Raw genomic sequence first — 26276 nt, 5'->3', positions numbered from 1 at the left:
AAGTGGGAATTTAATATGATACAAAATTAATACTTAAACTTTGATAGGCATAAAGTTGTGTATTTATAGGCAATTCATCAATGCAATAAACGTACCGAAATCCATTATTTTTAGATATATATATATATACGCGGGCAATAAATGTGTCGACAAACAAGTAATAACGGCGTGCCAATAATGGATTTTATGCGGGATTGCATCGTAAATTTCGCACCGAATTATAATCGATTCGTACGGTGTGATTTTTTCCCGATCATCATCTCACGACATTGTGTCCGGTTTTTATCCGGCATTCCGGACAGAGACATTGTGTCCGGGTGTGATGTAAATACGGAAGGGAATAATCCATTACCGTTTTGATGGAAGGTTAAATGTGGGGAGACCTTTTATTATTTATTGTGGCGAGCTGTGCAAATTCCACGGGGAGAATGTTACATCAACGACAACGTGGTTCCATTTCCATATGAATGATTGAAGATGTCATATGATGACTACAAGCATTTATATTTCAAGCATAAATAAGTTCTTATGATACTAGTTTTCAGTATGAATATGGGATATTTAACTTACTTATTTTTATGGTAATTTGGGTGCTGAAATTAAAGACTGTATAATTTTACTTAAGCTAGCTGAAACTGAAAACGAAAACCATTATTCTATGATAGTTAATAGTATTTATTGTGTTTTTCGATTTGGAGATGAATAATCTATGGTTAGAAACGTGATTAAATTACGTGTCCTGAGGTGTTCAATTCATTTCCATCCTTTAAAAAATAACTGAGTTATAGCTGATGAAATTTCATATTATCATATATATTTCATATTTAGTTTTAGTAACAAGTAATTCCAATATTTCATGTTTGATACTTCCAGCAAACCAAAATTGGACAACATATAAAAATATATAGATAGAAAAAAACTAGATTAGAAAACTATAATTTATTCCTTCTATCGCGAAAACTACCTAAATGACGATAATGGCTTTGAATCATTAAAAATTCTTTGAAATATGAAAAATATATGGATGATTGAAGATGTAATGGAACAACTAAAACCATTTACATTTCATATATTAGAAATAAGTTCACATAATATTAGTTTACTGTAAAAATATATAATATTACTTATTTTGAAGGTAATTTAATATTGGAAACAAAAATATTATATTACTTAAACTATTGTTTAAAATGAACAACAAATGAGTTGGAGGTAAATGAATAATTTTTCTGTCATTCATCTGAATAATGGTATATTCGTGTTTTTCGATTTTTGATTTAACTTAAACGTTGAATAATAACTGAGTTATAACTGACAATTGTAATATTTCAAGTTTGATACATCAATTCAAGCAAACTAAAATTTTACAATATATAAAAACATATAGATACAAAAGAAAAGAAAACACAAAATTAGAAGACTATCAATTTAAATACGGATATTTCCTTCCTTTTATCGTAAAGATTACCTGGCATATAATCATGAAAAATTTACTGTAATATGGAAATGTTTATGAACAATATATGTATGAATGATTGGAGATGTAATGTGCCAACTAAAACCTTGTACATTTCAAATATTATAAATAAGGTCATATAATATCTTTACTGTGACAATATACAATATTACTTATTTTGAGGGTAATTTAGGAGTATTGGAAACTAAAACGCGTATGATTTGTTTACTAAAACTATTGTTCAAAATGCACAACAATTGAGTTGGAGGTGAATGAATAATTTCGATAATCGGAAACATTTTTTTATCTCTTTTATTCAAATAATGGTATATTTGTTTTCGATTTTTCATTTTACTAGCTAGTGTTATAGCTGATAAAATTTGACATTTCATACAATTTTTGTCGATTTTCAGACTTTTTCATCGTTTGAATAGTTTTTTTAACAAGTAATTCCAATATTTCAATTTTGGCACTCCAATTTTAGTAAACCAAATACTGATATTTTCTTCCTTTTATTGTAAATACTACCTAAATGACGAAAATCACAACACAATCAAATTTCAAATATTATAAATAAGGTCACATAATATTAGTTTACTATGAAAATAAGTAATATTGTATTATTTATTTTGAGGGTAATTTAGGAGTATTGGAAACTAAAACTCGTATGATGAGTTTAGTAAAACTATTGTTCAAAATTAACAACAAATGAGATGAAGGTGAATGAATAATTTGAGTAACCTGAAACCTTTTTTATCTCATTCATCTGAATAATGGTATATTCGTGTTTTTCTATTTTTGATTTTACTAACTAGCCTACGAAGTGAACTATAAGTGGAGTGAATATGAACGATGAATTATTAGAAAGTTGATAAAATTACATGTTCAGAGGTACACAATTCGTTTTCATCTGTTGAATAATAACTGAGTTATAGCAAACAATTTTTTTAACAAGTAATTCCAATATTTCAAGTTTGATACTTCAGTTTTAGCAAACCAAAATTTTACAAAATATAAAATAAAAAAAATATAAAAAAGGAAAACACTAGATTAGAAGACTAAATTTACTACTAATTTAAATACTGATATTTCCTTCCTTTTATCGTGTAGATTATCTAAATGATGCAAATGGCTTAGAATGAATGAACAATATATGAATGATTGGAGATGTAATGTGGCAACTAAAACCATGTACATTTCAAATATTATAAATAAGGTCACATAATATTAGTTTACTGTCACAATATAAAATATTACTTAATTTGGGGGTAATTTAGGAGTATTAGAAACGAAAACGCGTATGATGAGTTTACTGAAACTATTGTTCAAAGTAAACAACAAATGAGTTGGAGGTAAATGAATAATTTCGATAATCAGAAACATGTTTTTTCTCATTTCCAGCCTTTTTCATCATTTCTTCTTAATAATAATAGTTCCATATTATCTTTATTTTCTTCCTTTTGTCGTAAATACTACCTAAATAACGAAAATCACAATACAAACAAATTTAAAATATTATGAATAAGGTCACATAATATTAGTTTACTGTGAAAATATATATTATTTATTTTGAGGGTAATTTAGTATTGGAAACTAAAAATCGTATTATAATTTTACTTAAACTATTGTTCAACTGTACCATAAATGTGCTGGAGATGAATATGAATGACGAATTATTTGAAAGTTGATAAAATTACGTGTCCAGGGGTACTCAATTCGTTTCCATTCGATAAAAAATAACTGAGATGTAGATGAAATTTGTTATTCCATGCAATTTCTGTCGATTTTTAGCCTCTTTCAGCAATTCCATAATATTTTTAACAAGAAGTTATTCTAATATTTCAAGTTCCATATTTTTATTCGACAAAAAATAAATGTGTATTTATAGAAAAAAGAAAAAACTATAAATTTGCAGCTAATTTTAATAATAGATTTGAATAGGTTCAAAATCATCAAAAATTAGCTGGAATTTAATTTTCTATCAATCATAAATCAGTTAGTTTTCATCTAATTAAGACGAATTAACTACTTTGGATTCGAAATTTAATTATCTTTTAACACTTCATGACACATCTTCGTCACATTTGTCCTTCACTCTGGATGTTAGCTTAAGTAAAATCGCCATCTTAAATGTACTATTATCTAGGTGACATAAAAATGAATATGTTTTTTTGTGTTCACCTCATTCAAATTACTCTAATTTCAGTATTCTGGAAATTGTAATCTGCAAACCTCCGTAATATTGTAAACAAGTTCTTATAATAATTTTTACTTGTGCATACTGTTTGTTTTTTCCGATTTCAAGCTTGATCAGCGGAAAATTCCTCCGAGATTCCAATTAATTTCGTCTGGTTTATTGCCCCATCACAATTACCGTTCTAATGTTTCTCAAGAGAAAACTCATTACTCAGCAAATACACATTATAACTAGTTTACACATACCAAATTGCCAGTATTCAAATAACTAATTAAACGATTAAGTTTCGGTTTCAGCCAATTATTTCATTATTGATTGGATAAACAGGTTTTCTTGAATTGTTTTCAGGATTTTGGTCAGGGCGATCAGTTACACAGTCCACGGATTAATACCTGCAAGTTGCGTGTTCGCCGATCGGTACAACAGAGAAGAAGTGGTACGTTCGTTGGGCAAGGAGGTAAACATCAATCCGCCCCTGATCCTCGGCCAACTTCCCGACACACCTGAGGAGTTGCTCAAACTGGACCAGGTACGTAATAGCTAACCCGCGAAACGTGGAAACTTAATTAGGACATAGTTGTGCGAAAGCCGCGATCAAAGAGAAATTGCGACATGCGGAGGAATCAAGCATTCCAGCTAATTGTAACCACCCACTAATTTTCCCCCAGGTTTGGAACAATGCGCCCCAGGAATTACATAAACTAATTTCGATTGCGCCATAGGGCGGAGCGGATTGTTCACGTTTGTTTTCCGATCGCGTTGGTTCACATCCAATAATGCGAATCCAGTTACGGTTTCATTTGATCCTGTCGCATCTATTGTGTAATTCGATGTAATTCGTACCCTTTGATTTTGAACTGAAATTATTAATTTGTAAACGTATATATTAAATATCTAAATGTGATTTGTGAGTTAATGCGATAAAAACAGGAAATGAAAACCGATTTTAATTTTCACCTGAATCGAAGCGGCGAGGCGACGACAAAAGCGAACGCAAATTTAATAACGCCAATCTGGTCGGGATCACGACAAACTGTTTCAATCAGACATCGATTCGCTTCGGAAATAAATTTAAATGATCGACGTCCTTTGATTAAATCGAGCCAGAAATTTATCCATACATAATTGTTTGTTTTAGGTGTTTATAAAATCGGAGCTGAAAGTTGGAGTGATTTATGTTAAAGAAGGACAATACACGGAGGAAGAAATCTTAGACAATAACGACAATTCTTTCATGTTCGACGAATTTCTGCAGATTATGGGCGAAAAAATTCGCCTGAAAGGCTTTGACAAATACAAAGGCGGTCTGGACACAGTCCATGATTTGACTGGTAATTCAAAAGAAAATGCATTCCAACATTTTTGTAACGTTACTTTGTAGGTCTGTATTCGGTTTACACGAATTGGAGAAACATTGAGATAATGTTTCATGTCAGCACGCTGTTGCCGTACGAGAAACACGACCCGCAAAAGTTACAGAGGAAAAGACACATTGGAAACGATATTGTTTGCGTTGTGTTCCTGGAAGCCGACAATACATCCTTTTCCCCGGCTTGTATAAAGAGCCACTTTTTACACACCTTTATCCTTGGTAAGGCACACGTTACGTTTCCCCCTCATAAATTAATTAATATTTTAATGGGATAATATCCAGTAGATCCGTTGGCGTATTTTCAGTGAACAAAATAATTAAGCAATAACCCGTCCATATTTAAAAATAATGCCGACTGTCTGGCTATCAGTGAATAACCAACGTTCCTCGACGTTTGAGCCATTATATGAGCCGTTTAACGTTCAACAGCATCACAGCATATTGCTGGAAATATAAAGATAAATCGTCCGGGTGTTTTACTGGCCTCGCCGCCGTTTTGCATGCCGAAATTAATGGCGGAAACTTTGATATACGGACGCTTATCAAAACCTCGGATGAATAATGAATTTCTGCGTCGAATTTAATAAAAAAAAATCCACCCCAGCTTGTATAATGTTTCTCTGGCACGCCCAAAAAAATTAAAACGATGAAAACATTCATTGATTGTAAATTGTTAAAACGTTTCACAACACAATTTTCTGATGAATGAACAAAACAATGGGTTTGGATGAAGGGAGTCGCTGTTAGTGATACATAATGGACACTTGGGTTGATGGAGTGTATTTTCCGGGAGATTACGGTCACATCGGGAACCGAATAAAAGGGAGAAAAGGGCCGTGGCTTAATTGAATAATAAATTTCCTTCCACCTTTGTAAAAATATTGTCCCCGGGACCTAAACGCAATCTGCTAAAGGAGTTGACGACGTGAAACGCACAACAATTCAAAAAGAAATTTATCCATCAGACGCAGAAAAGTCGATACTTTTTGTTTATTAATGTATTTTATTTTTATAGTACGAACATCGCCGCGAATTAAACGAAAACCGACTAGATACGAAGTCTCGGTAGTCACAAGGGACGAAGTCGGGGCGTACAAACCGTATTTGTGGGAACAGAGCGTGTTCGACAAAGGTCCGATGTTCAGAGAATGGTTGTTGACTAAAATAGTTAACGGAGAAAGGGCCAGTTATTCGGCACCCAAGTTCGCAAGGATGCAGGAACGAACCAGGTCTCAGATGCTCGAGGATATCGTCGCCAATTTGCAGAACCACGCCGAAACTGGACAGATTCCAAAACCTTACCGAAGAGGTGAAACACTCCTATCTATTATTACTAGTATGTGATTAGCCTTTAATGCTATTTTAGGATCTTGGAGACCCATAGGTCATATGCGTCCTTCGTCACCGCTGCTGGACAGTGTACGTGATCAATTTGAAGACTACGACCAAATCGCCAAGGACTTCACGAAGATGTTCCTCAACAACGAGGCGAACACCTTGCAGAACGCCCAACTGTTCGACGTCGTCTTCATGGTGGGTCAGAGCAAACAGAAGGTTAAACTTGTGGGCGTGAGAGCTATACTGGGTGTCCGAAGTAGGGTGTTCCAAGAGATGTTATATGGGATACAGACTGGTAAGTGTAAGTGTTATTTGTTTCCTCTACGTAGACTAAGACGCGCTAACATTATTGTAGAGGTTAAATGTTGTTCGTAGTGCTGTGGTGCCTTAAACAAACTACAAAAGCAACAACCATAAAAGCAAAACATTTTTTTGTAGGGTTCGGTTCACCGCAGGTTCCTGTGGCGGATATACTCGCCAGACCAGTGCCCACGTTGATGTCACCGCAGCAAAGCAGACCGAAGAGCAGCAACTTCCTGCAGGTGCCGGACATCGAATCGCCACGACCGAAGAGTGTTCCCAGTTCACCGATGGTGAAACGGGCCTTCACCAGATTAGGCACAATCACTGCGGGCTGGGGACGGTCCATCAGAAAGCACAATGCACAAACTCTTTCCGCAGAAGACAAGAAGAAATGGGCCAGCAGCCATGACTGTTCTAGTAAGTGTAAACCAATTTTTTTTGGTAATTATGAAATTAAATATCCTTTTCTTAATCATATACGGAAATGTAGATCCCGGAAATTTAAAAATAGATATTGATTAAAGTAAAGTAATTAGGTTAATCAGTCCGTATATTGACCCAATTAAAATCTCGTAACGTGAGCAAGATAAACATCTTACGTAAATGTTACGAAAACGAATCACTCTCTATAATTATCCATTAAAAGAAAATTAAGCTTCAGGACACTGGAGACATGCAATTTTAAGAAAAAATTAGAAGTATATTAAGAAAACTTCTAATAAAAACTTTATATTAGACCTGTTCTGAATAAAAACGGAAATGATATTGACTCTGGAAGTTGGCACGTCGTTAAAAAGTTGTCCGGTCGCGCATTATCCATATTTCAGATTCACCACATGGGATCGTTTGCAAATTTCCAACCGGAAACTATCCTGGCACCCAAAACTTTCCCCGAACGAATATGCTAATCTGTGAAACTTTTATTTATGAACTCGATTTGTCTTGTGCGGATTATAAGAGATTTCCCGACATCCTGTGGCCTTCCCCGAAAAGCTCCAATATTTATGTTTCTAAAAGAATGCATTAAACACTAGTTTAATAAATCTAACTAACGATCTAAAATTAAAATTCCAGATAAGGAAAACAAGGATAAGGAAGGTAAAGATAAACCGTCTTTAAGTCAACTTCCAGTTCCCAGATTATCAGTCTGTGCAGACGCCCAAAAAGTGGACAGAGCAAAACTGGCACAAACTGAATTCTCCATCATCGAATTCGATCCGGAAACCTTCAGAATCTTGCTGGATTATCTGCACACCGGCTCATGTCCTTTAACGTGCATAACGATCCCAGGATTGATTTGCGCCGCCGAACATTATGATCTTCCCGAATTGCTTCAAGCTTGTTTCCATCATGCGAAACAATTCCTTAGAATCGAAGTCGTAAGTAGCCTTTCCAACTGCTCAATTTTTTGTTCACTCATTAATTTGTTGTTTAGGTGTGCAGTATGTTGGTGTCACTTGAGAACTACTACTGGCGATACACCTCAGCATCGGAGTTGGTGAACATGATTCTGGCGTTCGTGGAAACCAGAGCGTACCAGCTGTTCCAACGCACCGAATTCTTGAACCTGAGCGAATCGATGGTGCAGATGATAATGTGCAGGAACTTGGAGGTGCCGGAGGTGAGGAAGTTCGAGGCCATGTTGGCGTGGGCCAGACACAAAATCCGCACAAAGACCTCCAGCAAGCTCGACGCTAAGCTCGAGTTCAAATGCGTTATGGAGAGACTGGCGAGGGATTTGAAATTATATAGGATTTCCCCGCAGGAACTCATCAAGGTAACAACGTTAATTTTGGTTTGGGGGTTCGTTAAAGGTTTAATTGATTTTGTCAGGTTGTGCTGCCGTCGAAGGCCATCAAGAACGAACGCATCCTGGAGACGCTGATGTTCCAGGCGAATTCGGGCATGTATCGCATCCAAGATTCGTATATCAAGGAATGCACGCAAAGACTGCAAAAACAGGATTCCCGATTCTCCGAATGGGAGTCCTTCGACTACAGCAATTAGACAAGCGCACGTAAAATTATTGACTTGATCCTGTGCAAAATTTTATTAAGGGACAATCTTTTCGTGTGGTTTTCTTGGCAAAAAATTGAATATGTGCGTTGATATTAGATGCCATGACATCCGGGAACAAGTGTACATGTTTTATATATATACACATACATATATGAATATATAACGTTAAAAACAAGTAAATAATATTTAAATATTGGTGTATTGCAGGACAATCTGTTATAAAAAAAATACTAAATGTTTGCCTTGTGTGTAAAGATTTCGAAAAAACGCAGACACGGAAACCTCCTTTTAGGTCAAAAAAATTAAAGTCAATTCAATGCAAATAATAAAAGTAATCTGTTAAGTAATTCAATTGAAAAAAGAATAAAAATATAATTCAGAAATTTAAGTACAATTTAAGGTAATAATTAATAATCAAAACGTTAAAGATATGTTTTTTCAAAAATAACATAAATAAACAAAATTAGAACATTAAATTACAAATAAATAATTCATGTTGGATTGGCTTTAACTTCTGATTATTGGAATTAATATCCACCCTATTAAACGTAATCATTAACTGTTATAGTCCGAGTTAATGGTCAGTTAGCTTCAGACTATAACAGTTCTTGTTAACTGTCTACGCTTATTATACTAAATATTTAATTCCCTTTATTGTATAAAAAAATAATATACTCTGAAAGTTATTGGATATTTCTATATAACTCGTATTTATTTAACATTAACGTCAGTTTTTACAAGAAAGAACAATTAGAACAATGTGGAATAAGCAGACCCTATCGTTCCAACAGGAATTGAATTTATGTAAAATGCATGGAAATCAACAAGAACAACATGTAAATAATCGTGCAACTCCTGAATTTAAAAAATTCTATGCATTTTACTTTGGTCGAGCTCATTTACGTGCACACTTCCTTTTAAAAAACAGTGACGGTCAAAACTGAAACTGATTTTTTTCTTTAAATATATCACACCACGACAATATAAATAAATAATTGAATAATATTGAATGAACAAGTCAGTTTTGACTGACTTTCGTTTTTTGGATCAATCACATTCGGCAGGTTGTGTGGACCTTGTTCATATTAAATATAATCTAGTAAATAAAATCCCAAGTTGGTCTTTGTATTATATGTGTTCGATGTTCTTGATTGGAATAAAAAGACACAAAGTCTCTGTGTTTTAAGACTAAATATATTTTAACTACTTTAGATAGCAAAAAATGTTGACATATTTTGATACTAAATAAATAAAAACAGAAATAAACAATGCTAATGATTTATTTGACAAAAAAAACTAATTCGTTTGTTGAGTATTATAATGAGTGTCTTATAAATAGATGATATAAGTATATATACATAAAAAATAAATACATCGTTGTACAATGTTCTATGTTTGTTAATATGTTTGCTTTGTACCCAACAACTGTACAAAAATTCTTTCAATCTTTCCCTGTCGGAATCCAAATTAATTATGCGCATACGAAACGGATGCGAATATTTTCCTTGAATTCCGACTACCAAATATGGAAAAATGACACCTTCCGGTGAGTCTTTTTCTCCAAAGAAATATATAGAATCTGTGCCACATTTGACTTAGTGCCACTTTTCTCTGCTGTGTTTCGAACAACTCGAGTACTCCTGTTGATTCCTCCTACCTAATGTAATCAGTACCTTTTTGAAAAATCAATGTATAATTATTAAAAAAAAAAATAATAAATTAAAATGACTGCTCGTCCGGAAGTGATTTAGTTGTCGCCGCATTAAACAGAATTTATTAAAACCGGGACCAATTAATGAAAGCTTGTTAATTGGAAATTAAGCGCAAAGAATACCATTAAAATGGCGGGACGATCCGGATCACCACCGGACACGCGTTCTTAACACGTCGGCAAGTTAAAAAAAGTCGGTGGATAAATTTTGTGATTATATTTATCATTTTTCCAAAACGACAAAAAATTTAAATGATTATCAATAAATTATATGAAAACAGATCTGAATTTATTTATGACTATGAGTGATACGTTAATCTGTTAATTCTGTTTGCTTGTACAGATGTGGAGTGAAAATCATGTATTTGAACTTATAGGAACACCAATTATTGTGAATGAATAAAATTTATTGTATGTTTTATCAATGTATAAGTAAATAGAATATTTATTATATTCTAAAAGGATATTGTATATTTTATTTGTCGCATTAAATTTTTTTAAGCGTTCACCTTTTGTTTTACTGACCTGTTTATCCACATCCATAAAAATCAGCTTGAAATATATATCATATTATATATATTATATATGATATATTGCCCGGTGATAGCTAGTAATTAAAAATAAAAAAGCAAAATTTATATTTAATTAAATAATAAAATATTTAAATATTATATAATACTCTTAATTCATAATTATTAAAATTTAATTCAAATTCAACCTACTTAATTTATTATACTATTTTAAACTATTGTTTTTTATATTATAATAAAATAAATAAAATATCTGTGTGTAAATAAATAAAAATTCAGTTGCAATCACAATATTATTTGTATTTAAAAATTTTAATTTAAAATTATAAGATAAATACCAAAAAATTTATTTTATTAAACCTAATAAATATGTAGCAAAATAAATAATGGAAAAGAAAATTAATAAATACTCATATAACATTTGTTTAACATTAATCAGATGTATATTTATATTATTAATTTGAACATTACGTAAAATTGATTACATATAATTGAATATGTATTTAAGATATTTTAATATAAAATCATATTTCTTAATGGAACATGTGAGTTTAAGTTATTCACAATCCACATTTAATTACATAAGTCCATGGGGTGATGTACAGAATCGAATTAGTCTATTATCGACCAGTGTATCGATTAGTTGGGTGGTGCGGTTCAATTTAAAGCTGATATAATTGGTGATACATTTACTGCCCTATTGAATATGAGATATACTACGGATTCTAAAGGTAGGTTTCTTCTATTGCAAACCAGTTGTTCACTGAATATTAAATTTTATGGTAATGTTGTGTTTGCGGTTGATAAGTATGAACCTATGCAGAACGTACGTCGCTATCTGCCCGCTTTACTTCTAATTTGCGGGCGGTGTTGCCAATTTGTGTTATAAGTCGTATTTGGAGAAATTATAATTTATTTTTATTTGACATTATATCATGCCTTTGTTGTGGCAAATAATACGAAAGAAATGAAACGAAACAATAAATACGGAATTAAAGTTTATTGTAAGAGAGGATATTGTTGTCTAATGCACTTAAGTATGGCATTGAAATGGTCCCCGTTATATATATGAGAGAAATAAATCTTCTGTAGTTCCAAATTGGTGACGAAGTTTCCTTTTGCATCGCATCCATATGTTCTCAACATTTTGAGTATGAACCATATTATTTTCAAGATTAACGAAATTTTGCTGGTGGATATTTTCAAAAAAAAAAAAAAAAGAAATGGAAACCTAATGTAACCTAACCTGACCTATTTTTTTCAGAAAGTTCATCAAAAATAGAATATAAAAAAATTGTCAATAATGTAATTTGTCAATTTTTGTTGAATTTTTGAAAACTTTGTAATTTTTATTAAATTTAATATTGACAATTTTTTTTGATGAACTTTCTGAAAAAAATATAGGTCAGGTTAGGTTATATTAGGTTTTTATTTATTTTTTTTTTATATATTCTATTTTTGTTGAACTTATTGAGAAAAATAGGCACATAATATAAAAAAAAATTGTTCATAAAAATTTCAATGAAAAATCTCATTAGTCAATATTTTTCAACTTAAAATTGAAATTTCTATAAGAAAATCTTAATTTTTTACTTGTTGAAAACATACTCTTCGGCGCGAGTACAATATTTTGAAAAAAATAATAGGAAGAATGTCTTTCTTTCTATTTTTTTCAGCCGAAATTAGGAGCTGCGAGTCTAAACAATTAACAAAAGTTTTATATGAAACATAAATGTAAAGCTAAACATTACATATAATCTCCAATTTGAATGAAAAGTATACTAACCTAAATAACAAAATACCTAAATAATTAAATACTTATATTTATTTTATTATTATTTATATACCCAAATAATTAAATATACGTAGTATATAGTATAGTATTTAATTATTTAGGTATTATTAAAAAATGCTGTGATTAAAGAAAAACTAGTTAGGAATTTTATATAAAATTTGGTACTTCATTTGAGACTCCAATTACCTCAAAAAATAACTTGTTTAAAATTTAAGAACGAAATAACAATGCTGAAAATAAACAAATAATAATAAGTACATTTTAAAAGAATAGACATATGAAAATACCATTAACAAATAAAACTATGTAAAAATACAAATACACAAAACGAGGCACAAGACACAAAAGCGCAAAGACTAATAAGAAAATAATGAAATGAAATGTGAATGGCAACACAGCGTATGAAGCTCACGCCGGTTGTCGGTGACGTACGTTGGGGATATACCCATACTTATCAACCGCAAACACAACATTACCATTTTTAGTATTATTTAAATCGGTATATTATTGTTAAAATTGTGTACTCTGTCAATATATACAAATATTATTCGTATATGTGGTTGCATATCACTTGTTGATATCTTTGAATTTTTTGGTGGGGATAAGAAGCGTAGCTTAGAAATACATTGCTTAAACCAATTTATTTCTCCATTTAGTCATGTGTGCTAAAATGCAGATAACCTTTGTGACGCTCCTTTTTGTGTTTATAACCGTGAGTTGTAATGAATGAATGGTATTTGTAAACCTAAGTTTCGTCTTACATTGATAGGATCATTATTTTATAGAACGCAACACAAATCAAGAACTTTGAAATTTCGAAGTGCAACAAAAATAAATACCCAGTGGTTGTGTATAATCCCTATGTACAGATAAAGGGGTCGAAAATAGGGATCAGCGGGACGCTAACATCTTCTGTAAATTTAAGCAGTCCAATTTCAGTAAATATACAATGAGTTTTATGTAACTTTATCACTCATATGATATTTTAGGCGCAGTTGGTTGTTAAGAGAGACGTTTGGGGAGTATGGATACCTGTGCCATGCGTCGATAATATCGGATCATGCACATATTTAGATTTATGCAAATACAGCATCCCCAAGGGAACTGACTGTCCCCAGGAATTGAGGGATAATAATATACCTTGCAGGTGTCCAATTCCAAAAGTAAAATATTTAATTATTAATCCTATATTGTCTGTACATTAAAACATTTTTTAGGGGAATTACACAATTCCAAAGTCATTTGAAAATGGGATTTCACTGAAATCCATTGTAAATGGAAAGTACAAAGGGACTGCTTTAATAAATCATGGTAAAAAGACACTGGCTTGTTATAATTTTAGTTTTGAGTTGTATACAGAGTCGAATGAGCGAAATATTAATTATAACGATTTAGAACCTTTTGTAACATTGATTTAGTCATTTTTTATATAAATAAATTTTTTATATAAACTGTTTAAATTATGCGTCATTTTATTACAATGTAGGATAAGATAATAAAATGGTGATACAACATAAAAAAAATTTTTTCAATATTTCAATACCAATATCAAATAAAACATACATTTAAACAAAACGGTCATTTATTCGTAAAACTATTGTACAAAATATAACCATGATTGCATCATCACGATACATTACTGTGTCGTTTCTTTCTCATCTTCTTTTTCTTACTAGGAGCTTCGTCTATTTCGCTCATGGACATATTGTTTTCAAACATGCGTTTTTCACCGCTGAAAACAAAAAAATTATTACATTATTCATTCCTCCTGATTCTCTGAAGATTCATTTGTACTAAAACGAAAAATTACACAACATGTACGTAGTTTATATTTATAAATTCGTACCTCTTAATAGAAATGATATTCTTCTTAGATTTGGTGGATAATAATTTATCCCATTCATCTTCTGATCCTTTAATAGCAAACTGAGCGAGATTTTCATTTTTTAGTTTCTGCAACTCCTTTTTCTGTTTCTTTTGCAATTCCTTTGCGGCCTCCTCTAATTCATCATTCATACTCTTAGCCACTGGCGTCATGTTAACATCTTTTCTTGGCGCCAACGATTTTTCAACTTCTTGTTCCAGTATTGAGTTCAAATATTGAACAATTCTTCTGATCAATCTATTAAACAGACCTAATAATTGTGAGGAAGGCAGATCCAACTCTGTCGCAAGACTATCGACAGTTTTATGTTGGAGGCCAATGCCCAAAAGAATGGCCTGAAATAATATAAAAAGAATATTATATTACCTATTTATTTTGAGATAATGAGCTAATTTTGGACACAGTCAACCATAATGCGAAGTGTGGAGTAACATCACAGAATTCCCAGAGACCTACTACAATAGGTCTCATTCTTTCAAAAAACTCACGCACACACAATCTAGATACACTCATTGATTTTATTTTACAACTAATATAATCTAATACACTCCCGACGACAGTGTTTGATCAGAAAGATTTAATAATCCTAAAAGGATATAAACTTACAGATTGGACAGCTGACATGGTAACATCACCCATTTCGTTTTGGAAGTAGATTTTAGACAGGGCTGGCATTAAATCTATGATTAAATGATAATCCACCAGATTGTTACTGTACATTTCCAAACGTTTAATGTCGTATTTTGTGACATAAACATCCAATTCCAATCTTGTTAAATCTGAATAAAATAGAGAACAGTTAATAAATGATATTATAATGAATGAATATGCTAAATACTTACTTCTAGGGGTTGTTTTTCTTGCTTTGTTAGTCAAAACACCTAGTGAAAGTCCCGGTGAAAACTTTTGGAATTGATAACCCAGCAAATTAATAAATCTCCTGCGGAAATCGACCCAATATTCAGATAACCAATCACTCTCTAAATTTCTATCCTCTGAATTCAAAACATTAATCATAATGCAAGAATGTTCTCCTGTCAAATCATTAGTTGTCTGTCTCAGATAAACTGGAACATAGCCAGACTTTTTCCAAAACTTCAACAACGGCTCCGTCAATCCGAACGACACACCTAAATAATCGAGTTTTTCGGGCCGTCTTTCGCTTAATTTTAACAACAGTGGTGGAAGTTTCTTCCGTGGTTCAATGCTTTCTTCCAGTAAATCGACTTCTTCGTCATTCACGTTTTCTATTTCGTCTTGTGGAGGGGCGTCATCGTCGATACTCGGTATTTTAAATTCGTAGTATTGCTGGAGAATGTGAAGAGCTCTCGCCCCATACCCCATCTAAGTCAAACAATAAATTAGTACACTTCAACTATACATCAGTGGAAACAACTTACGCCCTGGTAGTCCGGATGTGTGGCAATTCGGACTATTCTGGCTCCCGCCAATTTTGGGAAATCAGGATCTTGGTACTGTTGTCCGACGGTCCAAGGAATTAAATCTCCCGACGCCCTTTTACCCCTGGAAAAGCCTTCGATGACCGTGTTCTTGGAAATCTCACCTTCCAAACACACTTGAATTATAACAAGAACTTCTGGAAGGCTTTTCCTGTTTGGATCTACAGGTCCTAAGAGGCAGAACAGGTGGTGAGCTGGCGCATCCGACATCATTTGAAGATCATTTGGAGTGTTCTACATGGAAGAAATATTCAATAAGTAATTTAAAACTTGTATTTTAACGTGTACCTTGTAATGAGAAGCGACGTACAAAGCGACTAATCGCTGTAAAAACTCTTCTGAAGCTTTATGGTAACAGAATAATGTGTCTCTGTTGATGTAGTACAAATCGCAGCTTTCAGGCGGTGGGCAACCGGATAAAATTGGTGCGACAGAGGTAGAATCCAGGCAAAGGAGTTTGGTCAACCACAATTCCACATCATCTTCAGGTTTGTAACGAATTGACTCATTAAGTGTCACCTAAACATAAAACATGATTGAACATTTAATTTTGTCGAAAAACGAGGTGTTTTACCTCATGTAGAGATCGTCCAGTCGCAGCTGATGTATCTTTTTTACTTGCATTAGTGTTAGCACCAACTGGTGCAGCTTGTACACGAAGTTGTTGCAAAAGCTTCAGTGACAAAGATCTGCCAGTACCTTCATAACCATTAATAGTAGACGCCAAGAACACCAAATACGGACCTAACATTGATTTAACGTACGGTAATGGAATAGCTGCAGCTTCATCAATTATCAATAACTCTGCTTGTGTCAATCTATGACTGTCTGTTGGATGAATGTACTAAAAATAACATACAATTTTAAAAAAATATGTAAACAAAAATATTATAATTCAATACCTGTATCGTTTGCCTGTGTTCCCTGAATATATTCACCCTGACAATGGCCTTGTTGAACTCAGGATTGGTACTTTGCACCAGACTGTAATCAATGTGCTCCTGATACTCCAAAGCATCAAAACCTTTAAAAACAAATTCGAAAAACGTGTTTAAGTTCTCAGGACTAGGACTTGTGACAAAAATATTCGAATATCCAAAAGCAACAGCTGCAGCCACTGATAGACCCATTGCTGCTGATTTGCCTCTACCTCTTGAAGCTGTTAATGACACAGTGGATCTTAATGTTTTCTCTGATATAGCTTCAATAAATTTCAATAACGCTTTTGCCTGATCTAAAGTTTTGCAACAGTTCACTAAATTGCCAACAGGTTGTGTGTCCCTCAACTGTGATTTAAGGTCTGTTAATTCATTATCATTTTCTGAAGGTTCTTGATTGGCTTCAACAGGGTTGACATGCAAGTTGTGAGAGGAAATAGGCAAAACTTGAAGTTGATCATCCACAACCAAACACCTTTTACAATTTGCCAAACTTAACAGAAACCTTTCATTGAATCTGCAAACCACATCTTGATGTGCTTCAGTTCTGAATCTTTGATGCACATCCATGCTCATTGTGTATAACTGTTTTAAAGAGTTGACAGATCTTAGTAAAAGCACAACTAACCCTCCTCCTTCAACTGTTTCAATAGTCCTTGCCAGTAAATTAGGAGTGATTGCTTCAAAATCTTGTAAAACACACATGCCATAAGTGTTACCCAATATTTTATGAGTTTCTGAATAATAACAATAACGTATTTTAGTGGATGAAAGGAACAATTCAAAAGGATCATCCTCATTAATACTGAGTTTGCCAGCTTGTAACTTGTGTTGTAAATGCTTCATTCTCTTTTTCCTGTGACTGCTGAAACCTAATTCTTTTTTGTAGCACCATAACACAGACGGTCGTGCTTTTACTTCGGCTTTTGAGAGCATGTGGTGCAAGATAACCACCTATAAAATACAAATGTGACAGAAAATGTCCGTAAAATTAATAAAAACACTTACTTGGTCCCTGCCTTTGTCGCCGACGATGACGAAGAACGTACGGTGTCCCAGTTTAACGCCATTCTCAATGAGAACGCGAATTCGGTTGTCGATCTTCTTGCGGACCATGTTTGTGTTTTTGGAGCCGCGTTTTCAAACACGCCTGGAAATGTGAGGTTAACTTGTGGATGTAGATAAAGAAGAGGTGGAATCCCCACTCTTAATAGAGTAATTATACAACCACCATTACACCATAATTAATTTAATTTCTGCCGAGTATAATAAGTAATTTAAAATTGAAAAATAATATAATTTCTTATTTTAAACATCCACTTCAACAATCATATTCACAATCTTGGTTTAATATTGTATATAAATTTTGAGCCACTTTTAAATTGAAAATGCTACAAAAGTTTCAACAATAAAAGGGATTAATTATTAAACAAACAAAACATACATTTAAATTCCATTTATAGTATAATACACCATTTAATACAATTTATGTTTTATATAATACAATACAATAGTACAATAATTTAAAACAATTCATTAATAATTTTGGCACTTGATTTAAACTAAAACAATCAAACTTAACAAAAAATGGTGAGCTTTAATTGAAGTTTAGCGAGACTAACAATAGCTGAGCCCTGATTTCAATAAAATACCAATAGCAAGCTATAACAATATGGCATACATGTATCTTAAATAATGACTAACTTTTGATCTTAACCTAAACATTGAGATTCAGCAACCTTAACACATTTAATCAGACATTTGCAACAAGGAATTAATAGTACCATCCTTGTTGCCTCTATTTGCCTCAAAAACGGTTTTTATAACTTCCTTATCAATATTAGGAAACATTTCCTCAATCTGTTTCAATTCAGATTCACTCAAAACTGGAATTGGTGGTACAGCTGCTGTTGGCTGGGTGTACACTTTCAGCTGCTTTGGATTTGAACTATCTACTCTTGGTACTATTACCATTGGTGGTGCTGGTACATATTGTGGGGCAGCCTGCTGTAAATTATTATTTTCTGCAAAAATATTGTAACAAAAATAAATAAACTTACAGAATAGCTAAGAACCAGATTGACCATTCCTTCAACACCTTCTCCCAGTTTTCCATTCAGTGGATACCAATCTTCATGTGCATCACCAGCCAAAACAGGCTGTGGAATGGTAATTGTGGTCCATGCAATCAATTCATCCATTGTAAATGACCTCTCATCATAAATCTCAACAGAGATAGTGTTTATCCCATGTGGCAATAAACTAAAATGACACCAAAATCATACCAAAGTTCATTTTTGTAACATTGTCTACCTATGTATGACTTTATTCCATCGAGGATTTTTGCCTCCATTAGAATCTGTTGGTGTCTCACTGACAAAGTGTCCAACGCGGATTCTCGCATACGGGTCCATTCTGGTCATGCCATAATTCTTGGCCAATTTGGCTTGAACAATTGTGATGCTCAATCTGCCCAGTGTATTCGTTACATATGATTGGGCACCTAAATAGTGCTGGTGCAAAGCAATTGCTGCCTGTCTGTCTGCCGCCTCCTGTTGTTGCTGGGCAGATACATTGATACGTAAAAAATCCTCGGGTAATGTGCCAAGTAACACCTAATAAGGGCAAAGTAATCAATGACTCATGAATTGATTTTATTGATTTGATCTCACTCTGTTGCGTTTTTCTTTGACTTTTTCCGAAACCGCTGACGCCATTGTTTTGCTAAAATTTAACATAAAATCTGATGAAAAATGATTACTTTTAAAACATTAGTAATATGACATTACTAAAACACGAAGCAAAATATTTTGATCAGCTGATAAGAAACGTCAGAGTGAATAAAATTTGAACTACTTTTAAATGTAATTTTCTGTTTTTAATTTATTGTACATTTACATGTTCCTCATATCCTTATTGTCTAGTCACACAATAAAATAAACTGTTCTGCAGAAAATCACACAGGTACATTTTGTATTTTCCTATTTATTATTTTACAACATGTGTGTATTTTACCTACTTTCGAAATTTTTCATTTGAAAACCTATGATATGATTATATTTAGAATTATTAGAATATAACTTAATTTTTAATCAGTATAATTAATATTTATTTTGATTCTTTGGTAGTCACTTTAAAAATAATCAATACCGAACGAAAATGACAACATTCTAACCTAAAATTTTGACACATGTCAAAATACCCCCAAATAGAACACAATATTTTTGTCTAACACGTTACACATAAATTCGAGTCATGAAAATAATCAAATACGCGTGTATTTAACTAGTTTTTGTTTACGAAATATGAGAGTTTCAAAATCAACAATAGTTGTTCTTATATCAATGGTGTTGTTTTCCATTGTTTTGGCTAATGTTTTAAATTTACTCAGTACAAATGCACTCACACCAAAATCATTTAACAGGGATGAATTCATACAAATTGGAAAATCATACAGACACCTCAACTGGTTCTTACAAGTAAGTAAAGGCAGTTGGAATAAAATGGAAATTTAAAATTGTATTTTAGATCTCAGACATACATATAAGCACATTTAAAGATCCAAATAGGATTACAGATTTTAAGGAGTTCTGTCAGTTCACAATAGATGCAATCAAACCTTCCATAGTGTTGGCATCAGGAGATTTAACTGATGCCAAAACTAGTGATGCCATTGGGTCACAACAGTATGAATCTGAGTGGAAACATTACAAAAATGCCCTTGATGAGGCCAAAGTCAAAGATAAAACTGTGTGGTTGGATGTAAGAGGAAATCATGGTAAATATCATTGTGATTTGTGTGCTTATTTTGTCATAATCATATTAAGTAAATTGAAGAGAGTTTAGAATTCCATAAATAATTATCAGAATAATTTATATCTATTTTTTTTCATTTCTAGACAGTTTCAATGTTGCTACCTCATCCTCAAAGCAAAACTTCTTCACAAATTACTCAGTACAAGGTAAAACCCATCCCAGATCCTATCTTTACCAGCAGTACAAAGGTGGCGACTTGTATACATTCATTGCCGTCGACGCATGCTTGGAACCTGGTCCAAAACGCCCTTTCAATTTTGTGGGAGTCCTAGATGAGGTGGAGGTGGACGAAATTAATGGGCTGATGGAAAAAACACGAGCTACCGGTACAAATTATACTATCTGGTTTGGGCATTTCCCCACCTCTTGTATTTTGTCACCAAATGAAATAAACGTGAGAGACTTAATTGGGCAGTTAGACTCTGGTTTGGTTTATTTGTGCGGTCATTTGCATACTTTGGGCGGATTGGTGCCTAGAATGTATTCATTACAAAAAGCTGGGTTTATGGAATTGGAGTTGGGTGATTGGAAAGACAATAGAATGTAATTTTCGTCACTGTAATTTAAAGTGTTGAATTAATTAGAGCTGGTCTTTTAGGTATCGTATTTTAGCGGTGGATCACGGATTACTCTCCTTCATAGATATCAAACATAATAAATGGCCTGTTGCTTTAATAACTAATCCTAAAAATGCGTTATTTTACAATCCTATGAAAGAAAACCTTCTAAATATGCAAATGTCAACTCATATACGGGTTTTGGCTTTTTCTTTGGACAAAATACAGTTTGTTAAAGTGCGCATCAACGATGAGAAATGGAAAGACTGTTATAATATAAACGGACCTTTGTATGTGGTTGAATGGGATCCTAAATTATATTTAAGTGGTTTACATTTTATAGAGGTAAAACTCAACAGACCAAATTAACTAAAAACTGATTTGTATGTTTGTTAGGTGATGGTGAGGGATGTTACAGGTAGAGAATCGAAAGAATCGCATTCATTTTCCTTAGACGGGACCAAAGTTTCGTTCGGGTTTTTGCCAAAAATCGCATTGATGACGAATGTCAGTAGTATCGTAAGTTTCAATTTAATTGTCTAGACTTCGAATTAATTATTTTCCAATTAGTTCAAGGCTTTGTTTGGTGTGATGGTGATTGCTTCAATTGCTCCATTATGCATTCTGAGATACATCAACAAATTGACAATAGGTAAAAACGTTTAAATTCGCAATGTTTTACACTTTTAAATCAATTTTTATCATCCAGTTGGAAAAATCAGTCGTCCGAAACTCAGAGGTTGTGGCCGAACTTGGTTGAGAAAACTGTGGGTTCTTTCTTCAGTAAACAGACTGTTTTGGCCCTTAGTTTTGTACCCTATATATTTGATCATTGGACCTTGGTCAATTGGGTATTTGGTTGAGGATCATATAGGAGTGATTTTTGCTTGGGGAATATTTGTCAAAGGCTCTTACTTACCTGGGTCTTTCACTTATGCCTACGGTTTTGTACAGGTATTAATCTGGTGTTGGTTATTGGTCAGCAAATTAAAATATTTTGTTATGTTACAGTTGTTAACATTTCAATTGCCTCTGACGTTCATTTTAGCAAATGTTGCAGATCAGAGGTAACATTAAAATAATATATCAAATAACATATAACATGTTCCGTTATTTGTACAGATTTAAATTGTTGCTGCAAAAATCCCCAAAAAGAGACTCGATATTCTCAAAAGCATTCAGGCATATACCTTTCATGATAATATTCAGTATGCAAGTAATACTGGCATACTTGTTTTGGTTGGCGTATGGAACGATGGCTTTTTTCCTCGGACCTCTAAGAACTTGGTCGATATTTTTGGCAATGGTACTCTATTGGATTGCGCTGAATTTACCCGAAAATTGCACGAAGTAAATTTTGCATGTTACTGTAATATTTATTATAAATTGATGTTAATATTTTAGGAAAACTGGTTTGGTTTGGAATGTGAAACAAGAACCTCCAATTGTCCAAGACAATACGTCGTAAGATGTAGACGAAAATTTTAATTAGTTTATTGACACATTTATTATTTCAGAAACGAATCTGCGTACTCCGAATGATATTTATTATATTTATTTAAAGAATGAAAATATGACACATACCAAAGAATATTTTTTTTTTAGTTTTTTTTTGTGTATATGTGTTCTATAAACATTTTTTGTTCATACATGTACTGCAGTTAATTATGCGTATGAAGCATTTAATTGGTAAATAATTTAGTAAATTTGCAAAACAAATTTTAATCTACCTTATTTCCATCAAATTATTCTTCCCACTTTGTAAGTTCCTATTTTCATACATCCACTAATTGTATTACACTTAATTTTCACTATAGCTACTACTTCTCTTAGAACTGAACTTTATGGACCTGTATAACATTCCTTAAAACTTTCACAATTTTTGTAGTAGCAGTAACCATCTTACATAACTCAATACTTAGAATATGTAACTTTGTTAGAATAATTCATTGTACGTGATGTGATAGATAATCACTATTTTTCTATTTCCTTCAAGAACGTTAAATAATAGGAAATGATTTAAAAAGTCATCGAAACAAAATTCTGTGATAAATAAGCGTTTTGATGATTTTTTAGTTATGGATTGACGATTTCTGATTCTTATGCGCGTGCCTTTAGTTCTAAACCTTTCAAACGTATTATTTATTATATATTTTTGAAATGTGATTCGATATAGGTTCAAGCACTCACATAATTATTAAGTGTCTAAATACCATAAGTAAATAAATGACTATATTACAGTTACTTGCGTTTTAATTGTTTGATGATTCAGCGAGAAATATGTATAAAAATGTACAATAGAATGCACAGAAACAATGAACTATAAATGATTTTCATGTGTTTTTAAATCAAAAATACATAAACTAATGATAAGATAAACTGCCATTGAGTCAACAAAAGAGTGCATCATTTTAATTCCCACAATTGTATCAAACAAAACCCGCATGGAAGTCATTGTGCAAAAAAGCGCAAATGCACATTTCCAATTTAACAGTCCATAAATACTTTTGCGTTGTGCGTTAACGTAATGAAACGACAACGAAATCCCTTTTGGTCCGTCAACGCGACGCCGAATTAGATCCGATTAATGTGCCCAAATGAATTTTATTGACTCCCCGCGGTTTTCTATTTTCCAGCTGCATTATCACCCTATTTTACACTTTCATTCTGTTGGTTATTCCACGGTTTTTAATGCCGAAATAACGTTTTGTGCACATCCGCTCATCCGCGTGTTTTAATCAGACAAAAAATATATTTATTCAAATGTTTATAAGATTTACGATAACTGTTCCCCGGACTAATAACAGTTGGTAATAAAACGTTTTGGCTGCTCGGAATGTACGGGCGGATTAAAATTTAACGGGTGGGCTCTTCCGGTTTATTGCCAACAACAAAAGAATACGGAAATGTGGAAACAGGTGCGTAAAAACGACGATTGTTCATCCTTACGTTTACGCCTCGAGTCTTCGAAATGCGTTCACATTTTAACTACAGTTCTAAAGAACAGATTAAAAAAGGTATTTTTATTATTTTTATTGAGCCATTAAAAAGTAATGTTGAATTATTAGCAGTTGCTGTAATTGTCTCAGACACTGTGTCAATGGCAATGGGTGATGTTTCGAAAAAATGATAAATGTTTTTACTTTTTCTGATACTTAATTCTAATTGATGATTTAGAAACACAGATTTTGTTCAAGACAAGACGTCAAAAGTAATAAGTGATAATAAGTCATAAGCTTCCAAGAAATGTTAAATCTTGTTATTTTTTTTGATACCTAATATTAATTGGTGATTATGCTTTAGACAGACTGATTTGATTTGGAATGTGTAACAAGCTGTATTTGTCCCGGACTCTACGTCAAAAGTAATAGGTGATAATAAGTCATAAGCTTCCTGAAAGGTTAAATGTTGTCACTTTTTCTTATGCCTAGTATTAACTGATACTTATGATTTAGAAACACTGATTTGATTTGGAACATGTGACAGGAGCTGTCTCCGTACAAGAACTACGTCGAAAGTAATAGGTGATAATAAGTCATTAAAAGTTTTTAAGTGTTTTAAATCGCCAAGTTTTGAGATATAATGAAAATTATGTGGAGCACACAAGAAATTTTAATTGGAGAAGAAGTAAGTGCCATGTGGGAGTTCAGTTCGGTTCTTATCTCGTTTCGGTGGTATGTACACACAACTTTCATAATTACGTTACGGAACAATTTATTGTACGGCGAGAAACGAGAATCAGGAACTCCGCAGTCTCAAATTCATGTTTATTTTATTAATCCGACGCTGTTTGAACGTTATAATGAATCAAATCACTTTAAGAAACGTACCATCATCAGTTTAATCCTGTTTGATTTGGAACATTGACAAACTTCGTGTATTAACAAGATAAATATGGGAGTGCGGGTCGGTATCAATAATGAATAAGGGCGGTCTGAGGCGCATTATTAACCTCCGAAATAAATAAAAAAATAACGCGAAACGTCTGCGAGATTTATACACGACGGACCTTCCACGAATGGAGGCTAAAAGCCCCATTTATTTTGTTTATGCCTGTATATTTTTCCATTCGTGTACCGAAATTAAAAACGAGATTTTATTTCCGGCTTAAACGACCTTTTTTCCGTTATAAATTATCGTTAATCGGGGTAAACTGTTCAAAAACGGTTTGATGTCCTTATATTTGGATTTTGATACATATTTGATAAAATTATGATGATGATATTGTCGTAATTGTATCATAAAATAAAAATAAAATAAAAAAGTATAATTTTAAAACGTGAATTTCAGCTAATGTCTATTTTATACATATTAATTCATTATCCAGTTTAGAGATAATTAGTTTATTCCTGCGTAAAATATACAAATTGAACAATTTATTGTCCAATTTTTAATTGGTTAATAAATTACTGATGGTTTATGAATTTCTAGTAACTTTTTTGCCTTTTATTATCCAATAATACCAATTTATAAATAAAGTTTATAACCTGTATATGTTTGTAAACAATCTTTCCTAATAAATTGGTATTATTAGAGATAATAATACTAATAAATAATAAATTTGTTGCTGCTTGTAATACACAAATTGCGTAATTTATTGTCCAATTCTTAATTGGTTAATAAACTGCTGAAAAATAGTACAAATTTGCCAATTAACTAGTAACTTTTCAGTATCTTTTTTATGTTGAAAATGGCTATAAAATAATATTTGTTTTCATAAAATATAAAAAAGAAAAACATGGAATAGATTTCAACTAATAGCTGTTTAACACACATCAGTTTGTTATCCAATTTAGGGATCTTCAAATTATTGTTACGTGTAATACATAATTGGATAATAAATTATTGAAACATGTAAATAAATTTTTCAAGTAACTTTTTAGGATTCTCTTACTATCCAGT

At 32.5% G+C, this 26276-nt stretch overlaps 5 protein-coding genes across 10 annotated transcripts in view; 3 read left to right on the top strand and 2 right to left on the bottom strand.

The window, feature by feature from the left end:
• LOC109600755 (uncharacterized) overlaps positions 1 to 10899 on the top strand; it is a 62209-nt gene extending 51310 nt beyond the window's left edge. For 2 of the 4 annotated variants that reach the window (XM_020016933.2, XM_049969913.1), the window contains exons 10-18: positions 3999 to 4179; positions 4789 to 4981; positions 5032 to 5241; positions 6038 to 6331; positions 6389 to 6655; positions 6799 to 7080; positions 7738 to 8042; positions 8099 to 8440; positions 8497 to 10899. In XM_020016933.2, the coding sequence (XP_019872492.2) occupies positions 3999 to 4179; positions 4789 to 4981; positions 5032 to 5241; positions 6038 to 6331; positions 6389 to 6655; positions 6799 to 7080; positions 7738 to 8042; positions 8099 to 8440; positions 8497 to 8670 (2248 nt within the window). In that variant the 3' untranslated portion in view covers positions 8671 to 10899. Of the gene's footprint in view, positions 1 to 3998; positions 4180 to 4788; positions 4982 to 5031; positions 5242 to 6037; positions 6332 to 6388; positions 6662 to 6798; positions 7081 to 7737; positions 8043 to 8098; positions 8441 to 8496 lie in introns of all 4 variants that reach the window. The other 2 variants (XM_049969914.1, XM_049969912.1) reach the window with 1 other exon arrangement.
• A 2396-nt stretch (positions 10900 to 13295) lies between these two features.
• Positions 13296 to 14158, top strand: LOC109600759 (ganglioside GM2 activator). Of its 2 annotated transcripts, XM_020016939.2 has the most exons (5): positions 13296 to 13313; positions 13375 to 13430; positions 13504 to 13656; positions 13708 to 13881; positions 13936 to 14158. In XM_020016939.2, the coding sequence occupies exons 2-5, from the start codon at positions 13377 to 13379 to the stop codon at positions 14134 to 14136; spliced, it is 582 nt and encodes a 193-aa protein (XP_019872498.2). In that variant the 5' UTR covers positions 13296 to 13313; positions 13375 to 13376; the 3' UTR covers positions 14137 to 14158. The 2 variants fall into 2 exon arrangements, with proteins under 2 accessions (XP_019872498.2, XP_049825725.1); XM_049969768.1 differs by having other exon boundaries at positions 13312 to 13430.
• A 124-nt stretch (positions 14159 to 14282) lies between these two features.
• LOC109600769 (RNA cytidine acetyltransferase) lies at positions 14283 to 18156 on the bottom strand. The gene is made up of 9 exons (XM_020016947.2): positions 18010 to 18156; positions 16966 to 17955; positions 16638 to 16907; positions 16352 to 16582; positions 16004 to 16297; positions 15446 to 15947; positions 15210 to 15382; positions 14565 to 14938; positions 14283 to 14450 (listed from the first exon to the last, which is right to left on the bottom strand). The coding sequence occupies exons 1-9, from the start codon at positions 18115 to 18117 to the stop codon at positions 14345 to 14347; spliced, it is 3048 nt and encodes a 1015-aa protein (XP_019872506.1). The 5' UTR covers positions 18118 to 18156; the 3' UTR covers positions 14283 to 14344.
• A 286-nt stretch (positions 18157 to 18442) lies between these two features.
• On the bottom strand, positions 18443 to 19808 carry LOC109600758 (toll-interacting protein). Of its 2 annotated transcripts, none has more exons than XM_020016937.2 (4): positions 19674 to 19808; positions 19315 to 19616; positions 19062 to 19263; positions 18443 to 19008 (listed from the first exon to the last, which is right to left on the bottom strand). In XM_020016937.2, the coding sequence occupies exons 1-4, from the start codon at positions 19737 to 19739 to the stop codon at positions 18751 to 18753; spliced, it is 828 nt and encodes a 275-aa protein (XP_019872496.1). In that variant the 5' UTR covers positions 19740 to 19808; the 3' UTR covers positions 18443 to 18750. The 2 variants fall into 2 exon arrangements, with proteins under 2 accessions (XP_019872496.1, XP_019872497.1); XM_020016938.2 differs by having other exon boundaries at positions 18443 to 19005.
• Positions 19809 to 20217: 409 nt separating this feature from the next.
• Positions 20218 to 23614, top strand: LOC109600757 (transmembrane protein 62-like). The gene is made up of 11 exons (XM_049969977.1): positions 20218 to 20480; positions 20530 to 20779; positions 20901 to 21360; positions 21416 to 21719; positions 21771 to 21893; positions 21945 to 22026; positions 22084 to 22328; positions 22386 to 22441; positions 22497 to 22724; positions 22779 to 22838; positions 22892 to 23614. The coding sequence occupies exons 1-11, from the start codon at positions 20307 to 20309 to the stop codon at positions 22914 to 22916; spliced, it is 2007 nt and encodes a 668-aa protein (XP_049825934.1). The 5' UTR covers positions 20218 to 20306; the 3' UTR covers positions 22917 to 23614.
• The last annotated feature ends 2662 nt before the right edge of the window (positions 23615 to 26276 follow it).

The sequence above is a fragment of the Aethina tumida genome, chromosome 7 (assembly GCF_024364675.1).
Source record: "Aethina tumida isolate Nest 87 chromosome 7, icAetTumi1.1, whole genome shotgun sequence".
In the NCBI taxonomy this organism is placed as follows: domain Eukaryota; kingdom Metazoa; phylum Arthropoda; class Insecta; order Coleoptera; family Nitidulidae; genus Aethina; species Aethina tumida.
This window is presented reverse-complemented; position numbering and strand designations above follow the sequence as displayed.